The sequence below is a fragment of the Branchiostoma lanceolatum genome, chromosome 18 (assembly GCF_035083965.1).
Source record: "Branchiostoma lanceolatum isolate klBraLanc5 chromosome 18, klBraLanc5.hap2, whole genome shotgun sequence".
Lineage (NCBI taxonomy): Eukaryota > Metazoa > Chordata > Leptocardii > Amphioxiformes > Branchiostomatidae > Branchiostoma > Branchiostoma lanceolatum.
The window spans coordinates 14577239-14594808 of NC_089739.1; the positions used below are offsets into that span (position 1 = coordinate 14577239).

At 39.6% G+C, this 17570-nt stretch overlaps 1 protein-coding gene across 1 annotated transcript; it reads left to right on the forward strand.

Moving 5' to 3' along the window:
• Positions 1-2041: 2041 nt before the first annotated feature.
• On the forward strand, positions 2042-17047 carry LOC136424820 (neuronal acetylcholine receptor subunit alpha-5-like). Its single transcript, XM_066413487.1, has 9 exons — positions 2042-2421; positions 8038-8226; positions 8484-8611; positions 8775-8819; positions 8950-9059; positions 9864-10051; positions 13013-13330; positions 13549-13681; positions 14877-17047. The coding sequence occupies exons 1-9, from the start codon at positions 2220-2222 to the stop codon at positions 15538-15540; spliced, it is 1977 nt and encodes a 658-aa protein (XP_066269584.1). The 5' UTR covers positions 2042-2219; the 3' UTR covers positions 15541-17047.
• The last annotated feature ends 523 nt before the right edge of the window (positions 17048-17570 follow it).

Consider the following 17570-nt stretch of genomic DNA (forward strand, 5'->3'; position numbering starts at 1 on the left):
ACTTTTGGTAAAAATCTAAACTCAAACTACAACCAACTTTGACATTTCCGAAGCAACAAACATAGCCCAAAAAGTCAATCACCATGCTTTTAACATGCCCAAATCAGGGGAATTGGCCTTAAACTTGTTTGGCCCGTTGCCATAGCAACACTTGGTTTTGAAATTTTTAAAATAAGAAAGCTTTTTTGAGAAGTTGTGTCCAAGTACTTTCACTGTCAAAATATGAGCCAAGCAGATTTTGTGACCCCTGCCACTATTATTTGATTCTTACAGACATTTGCTCTTAAGAAGATAAATGAATATGGACAGTATTGGGGAAGGTCTAAAGTCATTAGATTCTAGTTTGCATGTTTGGTAGATTTCTAGTCTCAATTTGAAAGTAAATGAATTATTCGAATCATACATTGTCTAATGCGATTTCTTCATTGCTGTAATTTTCAGACTGCCTGCCTATACCTGCTGATTTCAACATCGGCAGCAGACTTGCTATGCTTCCTAATCAGTTGGGCCAGACGACGTTTGAGGAGATACAGAGTGTCTCATTTGCAGAGCTTCTCAACAGGTCGACCGGCATTGTAGAAAACCGACACCCTGAGTTTCGAGACTTTGCATCAACAGTAGTCTTCCCGCATTGTGTTGTCTCCAAAGAGAACATCACGTGAGTAAAAACATATTGCATTCAATTGGACATTATGGCAGTAATTTTGGCATCAATCCCTTTTGTTTTTACCATTGTCCCTCCAGAACCCCCCCCCCCCACACACACACACACACTGTGGGAGATCCTAGACACCTTTCATACAAATTGAACGAGTTAACTTGCTTTACAATAAACCAATAAAGATATTTATCATTCCAAAACAGACAGTTTATCCATCTTTCTTTTATTTAGTCTTCACACAATATTTGCTTCTTGTTTGGTCAAATTGAAAATCTTACAGAATCTACTCTTAATTTTCTTATTGTTATACATCATTTTTTTAAGGATTTGGTTTCACTAAGGAAAATACCTTTGACATTTCTTATTTTTATAATGAAGGAAGTCTGAAATATGATTCTTCTTTTCGTAGTAATATATAAGGAGATGGAAGGATTGAACAAATAAAGTTAAGAAAAACAAGGCAATCAAGAAACTGTAAAATACTACTACTGAAAAACTGTGAAATAATACTACTGTGAAATACTACTACTATTACTTGCATAAATATCCTGTTCTTATTTTCTTTTTCCATAAAGTTCAAGAAAGATGATTCCCGCTCTTCTGTGATATCTAAAAAATATACAAGGATTTGTTTCCGAACTTTGTAAAACAAATGCTAATAATAAGAAGAATACAATCTAAAACAAGATGTGTGCTTAGATCTTACAATTACAGGGCAAAATGTGGCCAGTATCGTAAGGACCTTTTTTTATCATGTGGGACTCTGATACGAAATGCCACCCCAGGCCAACGTCAACACTATCATTTTTTTCTTGCTTTTCTATATATTTTTTCTCGTTTCTAATTGGGAACAAAATGTTTGTCATACAAAAGGATATTTTTTTCTCTGAATCTATATCATTAGATATAGATTCTGTACCACAGTGTAGACATATACATAGTGTTGCCGCAGGATATAAACAGCTACATTAGCAATCAAAGTCAAACTCAAGATGATAATGTAAACTACTGCGTTTGAAGTACGTACAACTGTTATTTAATCGTACGGTTCTAAATTTTTAAGGGGCACACAACTGCTACCGTGCCGTCAATGGTGTGAGGAAGTCCTCAACGTGGCTGATGATCGGGTGAAGAACCACTTCCCAACCTGTGACTTGTTTCCGTCACCACAACACGGTTGTTGGAACCCTGACTCAGTCACCAAGAACAACGAAGGTACAGAAGAAGTTAGACTTGATTGGCATTTAAGGAATTCAGACGTAGCTACACTATTCCTTGCACTAAATTAATCAACCATTATCTCCCTCTCTCTCTCCTTAGAGCTCTGTCTCAGTAACTCTTTCTCCCTTTCTCCCTCCCTCTCACTAGATGTTTTGATGATATTGTTTTCGCAATGTAAAACGTTGAGTGGTTAGTATTGTTTCTGCCAGCTATGACGGCTTTTGGACAATGCATCATGACTTAAACTTCAGCACATGCCTTCTGGAATGCACCTGTTTGTAAATGTATTACGATAAGTTACTGCTTCTCTTTTTAAGTTTGCTACCATGGTAGAGGAATGAACTACCGTGGTACGTGGAGTAGAACTACATCCGGGGAAGACTGTGTGGACTGGTCCACCGCGCAGGCTGGTTTCTACCCAATCAAGTACCCCTGGGCTAACATGGAGAACAACTACTGCCGCAACCCTACCGGCCTCGAGAGACCGTTTTGTTTGGTGAAGGATGGCAGCCAGGAGGAATGTGACATCATTCCTTGCAGTAGGTTGTTTTTTTTCTACATGAGAACCATCTTCTGAACGACACCTAGTTCAAAAAGCGACACTTACTTAAAGGCTTTGACCAAAGCCTGGTAGGAAAGCTTAAATGGTTCTAACCTAATGGGGTCCATAATAACGCGTTTCGTTGGAGAATGAGTTTTTGTGTTTATATATGTTACAACGTATGACAATTTATGACCAGGATTGGCCCATTTCTGTCATAGTTATTCTGTAGTGTTTTCCCATGTGTTCGAAACGGACCCATTATTTTACATGGTTTATTACGTAATATATGGAATAACCGAAATGTGTTATATTTGCTATTATAGCACTGATTCATCTTTGCTTAGAATACTAAGATACCTCCTTTTTAGAATAATTGTAGCATTCCAGTGTAAAATGCATATAAATATATATATATGTATCTATCTATATATCTATCTATAAATCTATCTATCTATCTATCTATCTATCTATATATATATATATATATATCTATATCTCTCTCTCTCTCTCTCTCTCTCTCTCTCTCTCTCTCTCTCTCTCTCTATATATATATATATATATATATATATATATATGTATGTATATATATATATATACATAAATACATATATATATATATATATATATATATATATATATATATATATATATATATATATATATATATATATATATATATATATATATATATATATATATATATATATATATATGTATGTATTTATGTATATATATATATATATATATATATATATTTATATATATTTATACATATATATATTTCTTTAGAGCAGGGATGGGTGTTTAGACTCAATACAACCACAGCAGCTCAGCTGCAACAACTGGTCTAACATGTATTCATCATTAAGAAATAATATGACTGGGACATATGTTGATGATTTCATTATAAAATAATATCTTGATCATTTTTCATGTTGCCATGGCAACGGGCATTCTCTGATAAGCTAAGTCCTGGCCAGGTTACCCCCTGCATTGCCCTCATTATAATGACCTGCTGTAGTCAAGGTGCTAATAGAAACTATTCAATATGCAATAGGTTGAGTGATAATTGCTCTAAAAGCACCACCCATTGCCCCTCCCTTCTGTTGCATTTGTTTACGAGCAAATTTCGCACCCCCTCCCCCGGTCCTCCACAATTGTCAATATTCTATGCTGGTCTTCCTTATAGGTAGACCTTATAGTCTCAGTTAGTTTAAACATTTGTTTCCGAACAGCTAGGAGAGAGTGTGGCACATTAGGGCGAAGGCTTCATAATCATTACGTGTTTGACTTGCGTGGGGAACATCTCTAATCCCGTTCTGGCTGGGAGGCCACGCACCACCCTCTCGTCAGTAAATGTAGGGTTTGCTTGCAGAATTCCAGGTGAATCAATTCGATTGGACATGATTTAAAACCGAAGATTTCCGACCCATAAAGAATCATGGGCTTGACCCATGTATAAAAAATGTGTGTTTCTATCAAAACAGACAAAAGGTGCATCGACTTTGTCTGATTACAGACAGGCAACATAGTTTAGCCTTCATTGTCTGTCCGGCATGTGTATTCATTCTCTCGCCCTGTGCTTGTACATTACCGCTTATAATAAGCCTACGGGTATGAATATGCCAGAAAAGGAAGGGAAATAAAACATTTATAGCTCAGTCAACAAGTCCTGATCATATCATCTATGAGCAGATCCGGCAGTCAAACTGGTTTTTATGCTGTGCCCTTTTCACAGATTATCCTCAAGCTGAGGGCCACATAACAAATATCGGATGAAAATACGCTCTGTTATAAACATGATAGAAACTGAGTTTACCACGCCGTGTAAGCGTTGAAACGCATGAGACGGCAACAGTCTCCTGTAGTCTCTACCAGACTAACTACGCCAGGTATTCACTTGCAGGCTCCGTTAGGGACGAAATATGATCTTCACTGTGGACTGACTCTACTGGCTAATTATTCCCTTTTCTGCCGAATTCTACGATTGATACGCCCGTTAGAGGGCTTGGTGGAGGCTAAGTCTCCTGGCTCCCGTGGATGTTTTCTATTGTTGTATAAAAATTTGTTGTTGTTGAGTCCGCCATATTGAAAACATTGTTTGCTTGGCTTCTGTCATGCTTTATCCAAATTGAGAACTCAGAGTGGGTTGTCTTCTTTTCGAGTTCTGGTCAATCTTGTGTACTGCTGTTTTATGGAAGCCTAGCCTGGAAACCATACCGCACCATACCCGATATCTCGGCGCTGTGAGTGAACCCCGCCCGCCCAGAGAGCTATTGGCCCGCTCGGGATGTTGGTTTATTGCCTTGGATTAAATGACGTTGCCAACTACGTTTGCGGCGAAACTACGATGGCTGCGAAACTCTAAATGGCATCAGTAAGAAGACAATCTGACAGAAACGGGTCAATATAGCAGACTGGGCCCGGTAAAACACACCTAAGCCGACCCGTAGAGACTGGTGACCAGGCTAATGGAAGCCAGTAATTTTAGTGTAATAGGCTATGGTGAAAACGAAACGTCCAGAATGCCCGAAAGTAATGTCCTAATCTTATCCATTTGACAAGTAGAGATTGAATTGTATTAAAATATTGCAATACTTTGTTGTATAACCTTCATAAACGTAAGCTGTGGCTTCCTAAGATCATGGTACATGGACACAGCTGGAAAAATTTCAGTTCACTAGTTTTTTTTATGCCCTTTTAAAAGTTCACATAGTTCAAGATCATCGACTCCTTTTCTTGTCTCAATGATTATTTTCCAAAGACAAAGTACTTTATTTTAAACAAAGAAATTGCAACCAGGCATTTTAGGCCATGAACAAGGACGGAGGACCAATTAAAGTGCTCCTGAATTCATGCTATGCATAATTATAGGTGAATGCAGGTAATTACTTTGGACCGAGGTGCTAAAAACAATTAATCTATTGATATTTATGCGCCTGTTAACATGACGGATGTGGTTGTCAAGTTGATCGATAGGTAACAAACAGAAAAAGTACAGAATTTAAGCATGTAAACTTTAAAGACATAGACCAGCTTGGATATAAAAACATATGAAGTTGAAATTGCGTGCAAATAATACACAAGAAGTGTGTTTGCATGAATAACTACCCGTGATAGCCATTTTAATGTCGGGAAGTTAGCTGTTGGCTCTTGAACTCAAAGGGTACCCCCTAAATCTTATCAAAATGGCAAACTTTTGTTTATTGCAAATAATCTAAAGAATGTTCTTATGTTTTGTGCAGTTTTTCTGAAAGTATGCTGTTGTCTGTGTATCGTGTAAAAATTTTATTCCTGTTAGCCATTGGCATCAAGCTGGTCTAGGCCGTTTTTTGTCAATTCAGAAGAGGTACATGTCTTCACTTATTGCAAAAATATTATGGTAATTATCGTTTAATCTGGCACATATTTGGAATACGTGGTATCTCTTCTTCACTTCTGCTAAATTGTAAACAATTTGACCAAACAAAACTTGAGATATTGACGATTTCCTACCAAGCCCACAATGCACTCTATTATGGTCTTAACCACGCCTTATGACACTAGAGTTTTATACAAAATTCACTAATTTCGGTTTAATCAATGATGTTTCTAAGGTTTTCTTGTCCAATCACACCAGTTTTTCCACATTTTTAACTTCATATGTAATTGAAAGTAACTTTTATGATTAGATATTCATTGATTATGCTTGTTTGATGACGTAATCGGTTAAAATCCAAAATAGCGTACCATATAACTATCTTAGGGTTTTAAAAGGGGTTCTCGCCTTCGATTGTGTTACTACCTAATATTTTCTTAACCAGAAACATTCAAATTAATGTTCCTTGTCTATTTTCATTGTGTTCTGGGGTAATGTGTGGAAAAAATTAATTTTGAAAATTTCAAAATGGCTGATCCAAGATAGCGGATCCCAAGGAATAGCTAAATACAAATGACGTCATTCTACTACGTCATTTTGACGTCGACGTACTTACCATTGACGTCAGATGTCTTGGCATACCTTAACATCAATAAAACACTCCTGTTAAATACCTTTGTTATCACGGGAATTCCCTATTCAGCCAATAAAATCGCATGAATGACGTCATCATTACGTCATATAACGTTATATTACCTCATTACATTACCAAAATTACAGAAATTATTACGATCTATGTGTTAATCATGCCTCCCAAATTTGGTAATGATATGCCAAACCGTTTGGAAGTTATGAGGGGGGCTGAACGGGTTCAGATATCCCCAAAAAGCCCAGTCTAGATAGGGTTAATAGTGTTTTAAGTGGCATGCCATACTGTAAGAGTACAATCCCAATCCCAGAGTATAATGTACAATCCCACCCTCAACAGGAAAGGAGGACGAACTGTCTGGCTCTTGGGACCTAGCCTTGGCGGCAAACTAGCTTCAGCTCCTGTATTAAAACAATAGGAGCTATTGTCCCCTTTGTCTTGACTTGTCTAGTTTGTTTTCCCATTGGACTATCTAAGATTGTCGTCTCTTTATTTGCATATCAATTCATAGTTCATGGTTAAAAACCTTATGTTCGACATTCTTGCTCACAGTCACGGACGAAAAGTAGTGGATGCTACTAGAAATGTCTGACCGTTTCAAATATCATATCCAATTGCTTGAGTAACTGCTCTTTTGGCGCACTGTAAGAGTACTTTGCACTTCAAATACTGTTATGATAGAAGTATTGGTTTATTGCACAAAGCAGGATATGGCAGGCTGGCGGCTGAATTGCACACCCATTTGCATACATTAACCGTAATGATAAAAAAGCACGAATGTAAAATCACTTTTGCATTACGCAACACATCCAAAATCACTCTAGACGTAGTACTAAACACGATGTAATGATTATGGACAAACGCAATCACACAGAATAAAAGGTTATAAGTGTTCCTGACAAGTAGTCAGTCTGGGGGGGAGTGTGCTTCCGCAAAATCGATAGCTAGAAAGTTCTGTACCCTGAAATTATAACGTAGGAATATGTTCGTGCTGGACCTTTAATATTGTTTCAAGTGGCATGCCATACCGTAAAAGTATTTTCCATTTGAAAAGGGGGAGGGTCGAGGTCATATTATGGTTTAAAAGTCACATGGTCAAAAATTACTATTTTGGGACAAAAATTCACAATATTCGCGGATTTTTTTCAGATAAATGTAGGAAAAGATGCTTGTTATGGACCCTCTGACTTTCCTGTAGTATGTCGTGCCATCGTAGGTTAACTGTCGCCAAAATTGCGTGGACTGAGTATTTTCAATATTTTCTCGCAAATATTCATGTTGTGGGAGCACCACAACTTGGCCGTCATTGACCTATTTTTGGTGACGTTCGGTGACCGGCTAGCAGCCATATGATTGGACCTCGCTAGAAAATCGAAGTCGTCACTGATTTCAATTTGTTTTACATGAATGTGTTCTCAGGATTTTCGTGAAATAAACCCCTCCCTATTCATAGATGCATACTGAATTTGAGCTAATCGCTTTCTTTGCTCTTATTGTACGATCAATACGTCCTTACATATAACCTGATTGGAACGCAACAAAAAACTTATCATGGACTTCATCAAGTATTATTTCCACTGCTTTTGTTAACTTATTACACCCAGGTGCTGACATCTGCTGGGACATGGGTTCTCCTAACTACGGCATCAGAAGCCCTGGAAAGAGGTTCTACCACGTGGGAGAAAGGGTTACGTTCACCTGCAACGAAGGCTACATCCTAAAGTCAGGGTATACCAGCAAAGTGAGGTGCATCGAAGGAGGCATTTGGCAATATGACAAGCCCAGTTGTTCCGGTGATTGTGATATCCTTTTTTTGTGCGAATAAGGCATTTTTCTACTCAAAAACATATATTCTCGGTCGATGCAGTTCAAAGTAGAAATTCAGTAAATCTAGCATTAAATGTATCTTAACAACATTTAAGTTGTATTCTCAATGTATTTTTAAACGACAAGATACGGAGAAGCAATATGACCATGATCAATCTGCGAGTTTGATCCATTGATATAAATTGTCTACCTAATAATTGGCATGCACATTTCCTCCTTTTAGTGGATATCAAGGGTAGGCTGGAAGAGGAGCTGCTCGGTTTGTATAGTTTAAACCAGGCGCCTGAGATTGATGACCATACCCGGTCCATCATCAGCTTCAATGGCTCTGTAGAGCATATCGTCAATTTAGTAAGTTTCCGTACCTTTACCACCTTTGAGATCCTTGTTTGATAACAATTAGACTCGGTGTTATGTATAATAGCATTTGACAATAGATATATGAATAACAATTAGACGACCTAACAGGTGAAAAGGCGCAACTTATTAATCACGGTAATAACTTATACTTCAGGATGAAAAGAGAGAGATGCTGGTTGCCTCTGTAGTCATCGAGTTGGTAAGTTGACATTTTGATACTCATGAATTCTGTTGGTTATAGATAAAACACCTAATTTTTGTAATTGGTCATTAAGAGGTTAAAGGAATTTTGCGTTTTTATAATCTACATGGCAAAACACTTCTTTTAGACATGGCAGGACAGCCGATTGGAGTGGGATCCAAAATACTACGAGAACATCAGAACTTTCAGCGCCCAGGGCAGCAACGTCTGGACCCCTTCACTTAGTCTGAAGAGGAAGTATGTGGTGCCTTCATAAAGTATTACCCTTGTATCAATATAGAATCTTGTTCAATCGTATATTTTCTTAAACTTGTAATGAATATGGTTTTATCAGTAGAACTAATATTCTAACCTTGCCGTTCCCAACATTATATGATTTTAGCTAACTCTAACTTCACCAAAAAAGTGCTATTTTGTACACAGGAAACAGACAACTCAGTAAATAGGTGAAGGTGAATTTCAACTTCCCATAACTTTGTTGATAAGGCCTAGACTTGCATAAAGTGCATCCCATTAATGTTTCAATCATCACCATCCTACTTGCCGAAAACAATAAAAATCCATTATACTCAGCTTGAGTTATCCAAAAATGCCCTCTGCAATTCCACGGGGGGGGACTGATCTTGCACAACTTTACCCCTACTCAAAGAGCTATTCACCACAAATAAATCATAGCACATCCAGAACTTGAACCGACAAAACCCTCGAAGACCCACATCAGAAACGTAGGAAGCCAAAAGGAGGCTCATGATTGTTCTTGACCTTTTTCCCGACCCCTGCCAACTTCCTACATTTTATCACGATCTATCCAATGCCTCTCGAGTTATCTTGATCACAAACAAGCAAGCCAACAAACACATAGGGTCTATTTCAGTAGCCTAGAAATCCGCCTGAAGATCCTTGTCTTTCCAACAGTAGGTTACCTACCAAAAATTATGCGTATTGTAAAAAAAGAATGTAACGTGATATGGAAGCAGTAGTTGTCGAAAACTATCACATTGACCTTACAGAAATGAAGAGACTCTGTTGGTTTCTCCGCAGTGCTGATCCGTTGTACCAAGGCCTGCCGAAGGACGTACCGCTCGAGATCAGCACTGACGGCACGGTAATATGGAGGGTAGAGACTCTGACCAGCACCATTTGTGATGCAGACCCGTATCTCTTCCCTGCCGATACTATGGATTGCAGCATCTGTTTATCAGCATCCTCTGCGATAGAGCAAATCATCGGTAAGACCTTACATCTAAGTCATGACAGTATAGGTAACATATTGAAAATCCATTTAGAATTCAAACCCGAAGACTTATTAGAAGTGCATAGACTTGGGAAACCTACACGTTGTAGAGACATAGGAAATATGCATCTAACAAGGGAACACTGCACAAAAACATGAATTTCCTGGAGTTTCAAGTCCATCACACACCTTTGTAATGTGTTGTGTCCTGGTAGTGCACATTCGTTTCAAGACTTGGTGTGTAAGGTCCTATAGATATTCCTTTAAATACCTGGATTTCGCAAGTGCGCTGGAATTTACGGGACCCGGACACTTCTCATGTAGTGAAAAGGGTTTGACAAAAGAAGAGGCATTATTTTGGCTATACGCTGCGCTATGTGCGTTTTAGGTGATGATTACTCTAACTGAAGTGACATTTTGTTCTACTGTTTAGTATAGAGCTTAAATCTCACCAAAGTGGCTCGATTTAACGTCATTTGAGTTCAACAAAGGGAACTTTTTGTTTTAAATGTATGTGTATCGAGTTGTGTTCCACATAGCCTGGATTCCAAACTATTTCCAGGGCGTACACAGGACAGCTCATTGGCTCTAGGGCCAACATGCCCCCAATTAGTTTTTAAAACAGGCCTATATGAGTTAGACCGTGACATTGCGTGCAAACAGATCAAATCGAAAATAAGCTGTAAGATTTAGTATGCGGTCTTGACATAATAACGTCAAGCTAAGGAACTACGTACAACTCAACGGAACACCGCCACACACTTATCTTTATACATTATTTATCCTAAGTATAGACATTCAAGATGGCGGACTCGGGTGTTTGCATTTAGCCATTTGACAGAGTCACCGCGGCTAGATACACATACCTTCGGGAGTTTAATACCATCTTGAATTAACCACTGATGTCACGTGATGCAGGCACAGGTTACCAAATAAGTAAAGATCGTAGGTTCCTGCGTACTATGTTTCTCATGACATACAGGGGTGAGAACTGGTGCACAAAAGTCGGGCCCAGGTCCGGTCCAGGTCCAGAGGATCAGGTCCGGGCCTGGACCTGACTAAGTAGTGCCGCAGTACTATATGTTTGGAGAGAGAGACACAAGTACTGATCTCTGTGAGATCTACAACTCATGTTCACTGATTGTACATGGAGAGGTATGATCATGCACAAGGAACTAATTTGCAGAGTTGAAACGGAGATGTACTAACAACACATAGAACTTTATATCATTTCCCTAAAAAATGTGTTCGACTAATAAACTTAACCCTATCCAGACTGGGCTTTTTTGGGATATCTGGGACGGGGGGGGGGGGGGGGGGGGCGGGGGGGGTAGGGGGTTCATTCAGCCACCCCCCCCTCATAACTTCTGAACGGTATGATGTATCCTTCCCAAATTTGTAGGGAGTGATGTTCATGTAAAGTTTTATAATTCCTAGAATTTTGGTGACGTAATGACGTAATATGACGTAATTATGAAATTGATATGATTTTATTGGCTAAATAGGGAATTCCCGTGATATCTAAAGGTATTAGACAAAATACTGGTAGTATATATTGTTGATTTTAAGGTATACCAAGACATATTACGTATATCGCAACTACGTTGCCGTCAAAATGACGTCATTAAATGACGTCACGTGTTGTTAGTGACCCCTAGGGATCCGCCATCTTGGATCGGCCATTTTGAAATTTTCAAACATACTTTTTTTTTCACTTATGACCCCAAACATTGGAAACAACTATGTTTAATCGAAATTAGTGAAATTTGCATAAAATGCCTCTTCAGAAACCCGTTGCCATGGCAACACGAAACATGATAAAGTTATACAATTATCATAATATTGTTGCCAACTAAATTTTAGGAAAAGTCACCAAGTTTGGTAGTCTTAGCATATGTCGTTCGGCAGTTATACGATGTCAAAGTTGGCGCGGGCACTTTAAGACCCCCCCCCCCCAGTCTGGATAGGGTTAAGCGCCATGAATTTAGAGGCTAAATTGTTTTAAAGAAACTAAATATCAGTAAACTGATTTGTGGCTTGTTTGGGTGTAATTTTCATTCCAGGTGTATATTTACGCAAGTGCAAGTGTATGCATGTGTCGGATCAATAACGTCAAGTTTTGAACGATAGATTTGTTTTACTATACTCGCCTCGCCGCCGTCCACACATCCTATGTGTTTCGACATATGATTCACAGCTTACGTCTAAGAAAGAGAGCAACCTCGCACGGCTAGATAAATCTGCTCTGTTTTATTCTTTTCTTAGACCGGTAACATTATTATGTGACCACCTGCTGGTAGCCTGGTACTGTGATTTGTTAATCGGTCCTACAGCCGGTCCTCTGAATTTTTCCCGGACCGGTCCAGCAAGAAATGCCGTTTTTTTCCCTGTACACGATAACTGTACCCACCTCTTATTACAACCCAAACGCGGAAAGGGGTTACTAGGAGTGTCCGTGCCAGTCACATTTGAAAACGCTTTTTTTTCTAATCCAACAACGACCTAGAAGTTTGAGGTTGTTCATTTAGGTAGCAGAATACAGCATTTCACCCATGGGGAATTAAATGGTAAAGAAAATTAAGACAGATTTTCGACGCTTCAGAAGTTATAGTAAGGGTGGTCATCAGTGCACGTTCTGACGATCCGATTCATTTTCGGGGGGGGGGGGGCTGGAAAATTACCCTTTCCGCCACGTCGACGTGCACTGAAGAACCACCACGCTTTAGTTAAGTACTTTGTCGCACTACTTTATACACCCGAACAACCATCAAAAGGAAGTCGCCCGTGAATACTGGGTTCTAGTACTATAAGCAAATTAATAAGAACCCTTTCTCTCTCTCTTTTATAAAACATTCTATACAGTGAAAAATGTTGTATATATATATTTGCAATGAGCATCCGTCTACCTTCCGCACATATATACATGTACGTTGTTCAAATGATTTTTTGAGCACAGAATGCGGAGAGGGCGCGTCCTGTGACGTCTGGTCTCCCCGACAGACGGAGGGAGAATGGTATCGGAAGGACAGGATCTTCGCAAAAGGCGACAAGGAGGCGTGTTTTGCTATTAACCTGGAAAGAATTCCCCTGTTCCACATCGCCACTACTATTGGGCCCTGCGTCATCCTGGTTGTACTGATGACCATCACCTTCATCATGCCCATAGACAGGGGAGACAGGATCTCCTTCGGAGTGACCATTCTACTCTCCATGGTCGTGTCTCTCGTGTTTGTCACAGAGGTACTTCCTGTAAAGGGTGCTTTGCCATTTTTCGGTGAGTAAAGATAGATGTAGAAAGTTCATCTGTTATTATTTCTCCTCAGCTATTTTTCAAGTAGCCTGTTCCGAAGAGACTTTGCTAAAGAACGTAGGTAGGGCTACCGAAACATTTGTCAGGTACATGTCACTTAGGGCGTGATTTAAAAACATAATTTTCCAATGACCAATCTAATGAAGATGTTCCGTTAAATGTTAACATGGATGATGTTACAGCCACGCTGATCGTCGTGTGCATGGGGCTGATGGGGCTTTTTCTCTTCTTCACCATGGGCATTATCACCCTCTACGACAAGGAGGGGAATCTGCCTCCAATGGCGAAGACTTTCTTTCTCCGCTACATGGCAAAGTAAGGATTACTTTAAACAATATTTGTCAGGAATGAATAGCGAAATACAGAAAAGAATTGCTTTGACATTTAAGACGAAGTTGACTTATTAGCATCAACCTTGTCTTGAATTTGTGTATTTTTTTTCCTATTGGACAATATGAAATTGTCTTCATTCCTATCAATTCATAGTTCGTGGTTACAAACCTGCTGTTTGACAAAGCGTTTACAATGTCCCTGACGAAAAATGGTGGATGTTTCTGAAAAAGTCTGACCGTTTCCAAAATTGTATTCTGCTTCTTGAGTATCTGCAATTTGGCTCACCTTATTACCTCGATTTTTTTTCATGCTCGACTTTGGACTGAAAGCATACTGATTAATATTTAAAAGAAGCTTTTTTATGCGATACAATCCAATTGAATATTACAAGCATATAAACCGGGAAATATATTGTCTTGACGTTTTTTTTCTAAACCTGTAGGGAACTTTCAATGTTGTGTATATCTATCGATAAACACTTTTCTCGGAAATGTGGTCATACCATTATCAATACATCCGACTAAATGCTTGATCTTGCTGTGAACAAATTTCCCATCTTGCTTTGACCAAAGTGTTTTATGCCATAGAGACTACCGATTTTATAGCATGCAGGCTAAGTTAAGGGGGGGGTGGCTGTGTTTGCTAGACTTCTAGAACAAACGTTAACCACCGCACGAACGTACGACCTCCCGACCGAACGTAGAACGAAACAGGACACTCACCTAAAGGCTAGCAAAATAAATTATCTGAAATTTACAACATAAATATGGGAGTGTCCCTGTGGTGTAGTGGTCCGCGCTTCTGGTACTTGCCAAATCTGTTTCAAATTACTTGGACCAGAAGGCCCGGGTTCAAGCCCCGGGTTAGGATACTTCAGTGGACAAGAGACGCATTGAGTCATACCAATGACTTTATTAAAATGGTACATACGTCTAAAACAGTATGGAAGTTAAACACACTCCCCTGCCAGTGGACTAGCCCCCTGCTGCAGTGATTGCACCACAGTATGGCCCAGGGCTATGAAACGGGGATGGCACCGCCCTATACATCAATTATGATGTGAGAGGATTTTAACTTTTAACTAACAACATAAATATATTGATCCACAAGTTGTAGATTGAAATAGATGTGGACAAAAGTGAGCAGCATCCACAAAATCTTTTCCTTGTTTTGTCAGGTTTTTGCTGCTCGGAGATCTCATGGAGAAAGAGGCTGCGAGCGATGATGGAGAGGCTGACAGCAGGAAGCAAGCCTTGGCTGTCGACGAAGAAAGCCCGGCTGAAATATCCGAGATTGGCCTGACCATCAGGAACCTGGCCTGTTCTGAGCGACCCGATGATGCCTCTCGTGCCGATTACATTTCGGAGACCGGGGGGGAAAGCCTGGCTGATGTCACCGAGGCAATCAATCAGTCACCAACACGCCTGGAGGTGACATCGCAAGCCTTGGCTGTCGACGAAGAAAGCCCGGCTGAAATATCCGAGATTGGCCTGACCATCAGGAACCTGGCCTGTTCTGAGCGACCCGATGATGCCTCTCGTGCAGAATACATTTCGGAGACCGGGGGGGAAAGCCTGGCTGATGTCAACGAGGCAACCAAGCAGTCACCCACACGCCTGGAGGTGACATCGCAAGCCTTGGCTGTCGACGAAGAAAGCCCGGCTGAAATATCCGAGATTGGCCTGACCACCAGGAACCTGGCCTGTTCTGAGCGATCCGATGATGCCTCTCGTGCCGATTACATTTCGGAGACCGGGGGGGGAAAGCCTGGCTTATGTCACCGAGGCAACCAATCAGTCACCCACACGCCTGGAGGTGACATTGCCCTCCGGCTTCTATAAATTGATCGGCATCTTGGAGGAGCTGACCCACAGCGTGGAGGAGTTGACCAAGGCAGTGAAGAAAGAGCAGGAGGTGTCCGATTACATCCTGCTGGCCAAGGTCCTGGACAGGCTCTGCCTTGTCCTGTACGTCAGCTGCGTTGCGGTGGCCGTGCCCATGACCATGTATCTCAGCAAGTAAAAAGAGTGGTACGACTCAGGGTCTGTTCGAATTCACCTTAAAACAGTCAGGAAATTGAAATCTAAATGATTATTTGTTGATTGATCCAGCTCTAGAGAACGTACATCCACAACTTGGGCGGCTAAGCTATTACACAGGGCTAATGAAAAACAAACTTTAGTAATGTAGTAATGAATAGGTGAAACATACGACTCAGAGGTTGAAAATATGGATGATGACATGAGTGTTTGCAAAGACTAACGAGAGTATTGACCAGACAATTGCAACGTGATGTATTTTCTTCAGCTATGATTCATTTAGTTATCTATTTATCTATCTATATATTCATTTATCCAAGCAGAAATTGCATGTGGCCTTAGGCATTTTCATTTTCTCCTGGGCCATGGGATCCCCCTAAAGGACCCCAAAGATAAAGAAATAGTGCACAAAAAAGGGTAACCTTCTTTAACATTTCTTGCCGTTCGCGCCTCAGAATATTGTTTATTTTATCAACATAAAAGTTTGAATCATATCTGCCGTTGTGTAACCACACTCAAACATATAAGGCCAAAATGTCACAGTATTCTAAATGCAGTTTAAACTGTAAACGCCAACACAATAAATTGGACTTACCCAAATTTCCGACTGATCAGGTACAGTCTTTGTCAAGGAATGAAATCGCTAATTTGCACATTTCACTGAGAACGATCATATTATTTAAGGTTAAGGTAGACTTTCATAACTGTCGGTAGAACAATATTGTAAGTCATAGACAAACCTGTATAATATATGATAAAGGTGGGAACTGCGATGGAAATCCTTAAAAATGACGAAAATATGTTAATACCAATTGTCTCTTTTTAATTAGAATATGTAAATGCTCATAAAAACCCTTGATAATTTGTTACATATTTGTATTATCCAAACTCAAACTTTACACGATAAGTACATGTTAAACATAGTCAGCTGAATTGCACTGTCTGTTGTCACAAATATCGACAACCAGACTACACGGAACCGATACACTAAGACGATTACACATTTATCTTTCAATCACCTGTTGTTACTGAGATAAGATTAAAATGAATTGCACATACTAGTATCATTTTTTTTCTAAAGAATTGTAATTACCACTTAACAAGACAGTCGGTTACATTGTAATTGAATAAAGCTTACAAATAATTAACCAAACTTATATGGGTCCAGGTCGATTGTTTGCCTAGTCGGCCGTAGCTATACCTTAAAAGTACTTACTAATATGTACACAGCCCTACGGTACACGTAATGTGTATGCAGCTCTTTATTTTCTTTTATTTGTGCATGCTTTCTCTTCTTGAACATATTTCAAGGAAGTAAAATGTTGACAAGCATGAGTTTTAAATTAAACGAACAAATCAGACACTTGACATTGCTGTGCGGCAGAGCTTTATGTGTCTGAGTGTATGAGTGGGTATGTGTACAAGTGTGAGTATATATGCATTTGTGTGTGCGTGTTTTTAAATTTGTGTGCATGTATGTATGTGTATGTGTGTTTATATGTTTGTTTGTTTGTTTGTTTAGCCCAGACTGACTTTACGGATGACGTCTTCTGGAAACTTCAAAACTAATAGGATCGTGTACTTGAATGAATACTTGAAATCTCTTAGTGAGCGCCAAGAAGGTTGTTTTCGGTAGCATTTTTGTGTGTGTGCGTGTGTGACCAGCATAACTCCAGAAGGGTTGGATGGATTTTATTCCTATTTGGTTTGTAAAGAGGTCTTGGTAAGGCCTGGAAATTATCAGATTGTAGGCCCCCAAGCGACTTGTTACGTTACTGAAGCGGAACTTAATATCTTGTGTTCTGGACATGCCATGGTCCTGATGTTTGATT

Bases quoted from the DNA above. Each gene is read 5' to 3' on its own strand.
- LOC136424820 (XM_066413487.1), top strand. From the start codon at position 2,220: ATGAACTACCGTGGTACGTGGAGTAGAACTACATCCGGGGAAGACTGT. The intron at 8,227-8,483 runs GTGATTGTGATA...TCCTCCTTTTAG, and splicing joins TGACAAGCCCAGTTGTTCCG to TGGATATCAAGGGTAGGCTG. The intron at 8,612-8,774 runs GTAAGTTTCCGT...CTTATACTTCAG, and splicing joins TAGAGCATATCGTCAATTTA to GATGAAAAGAGAGAGATGCT.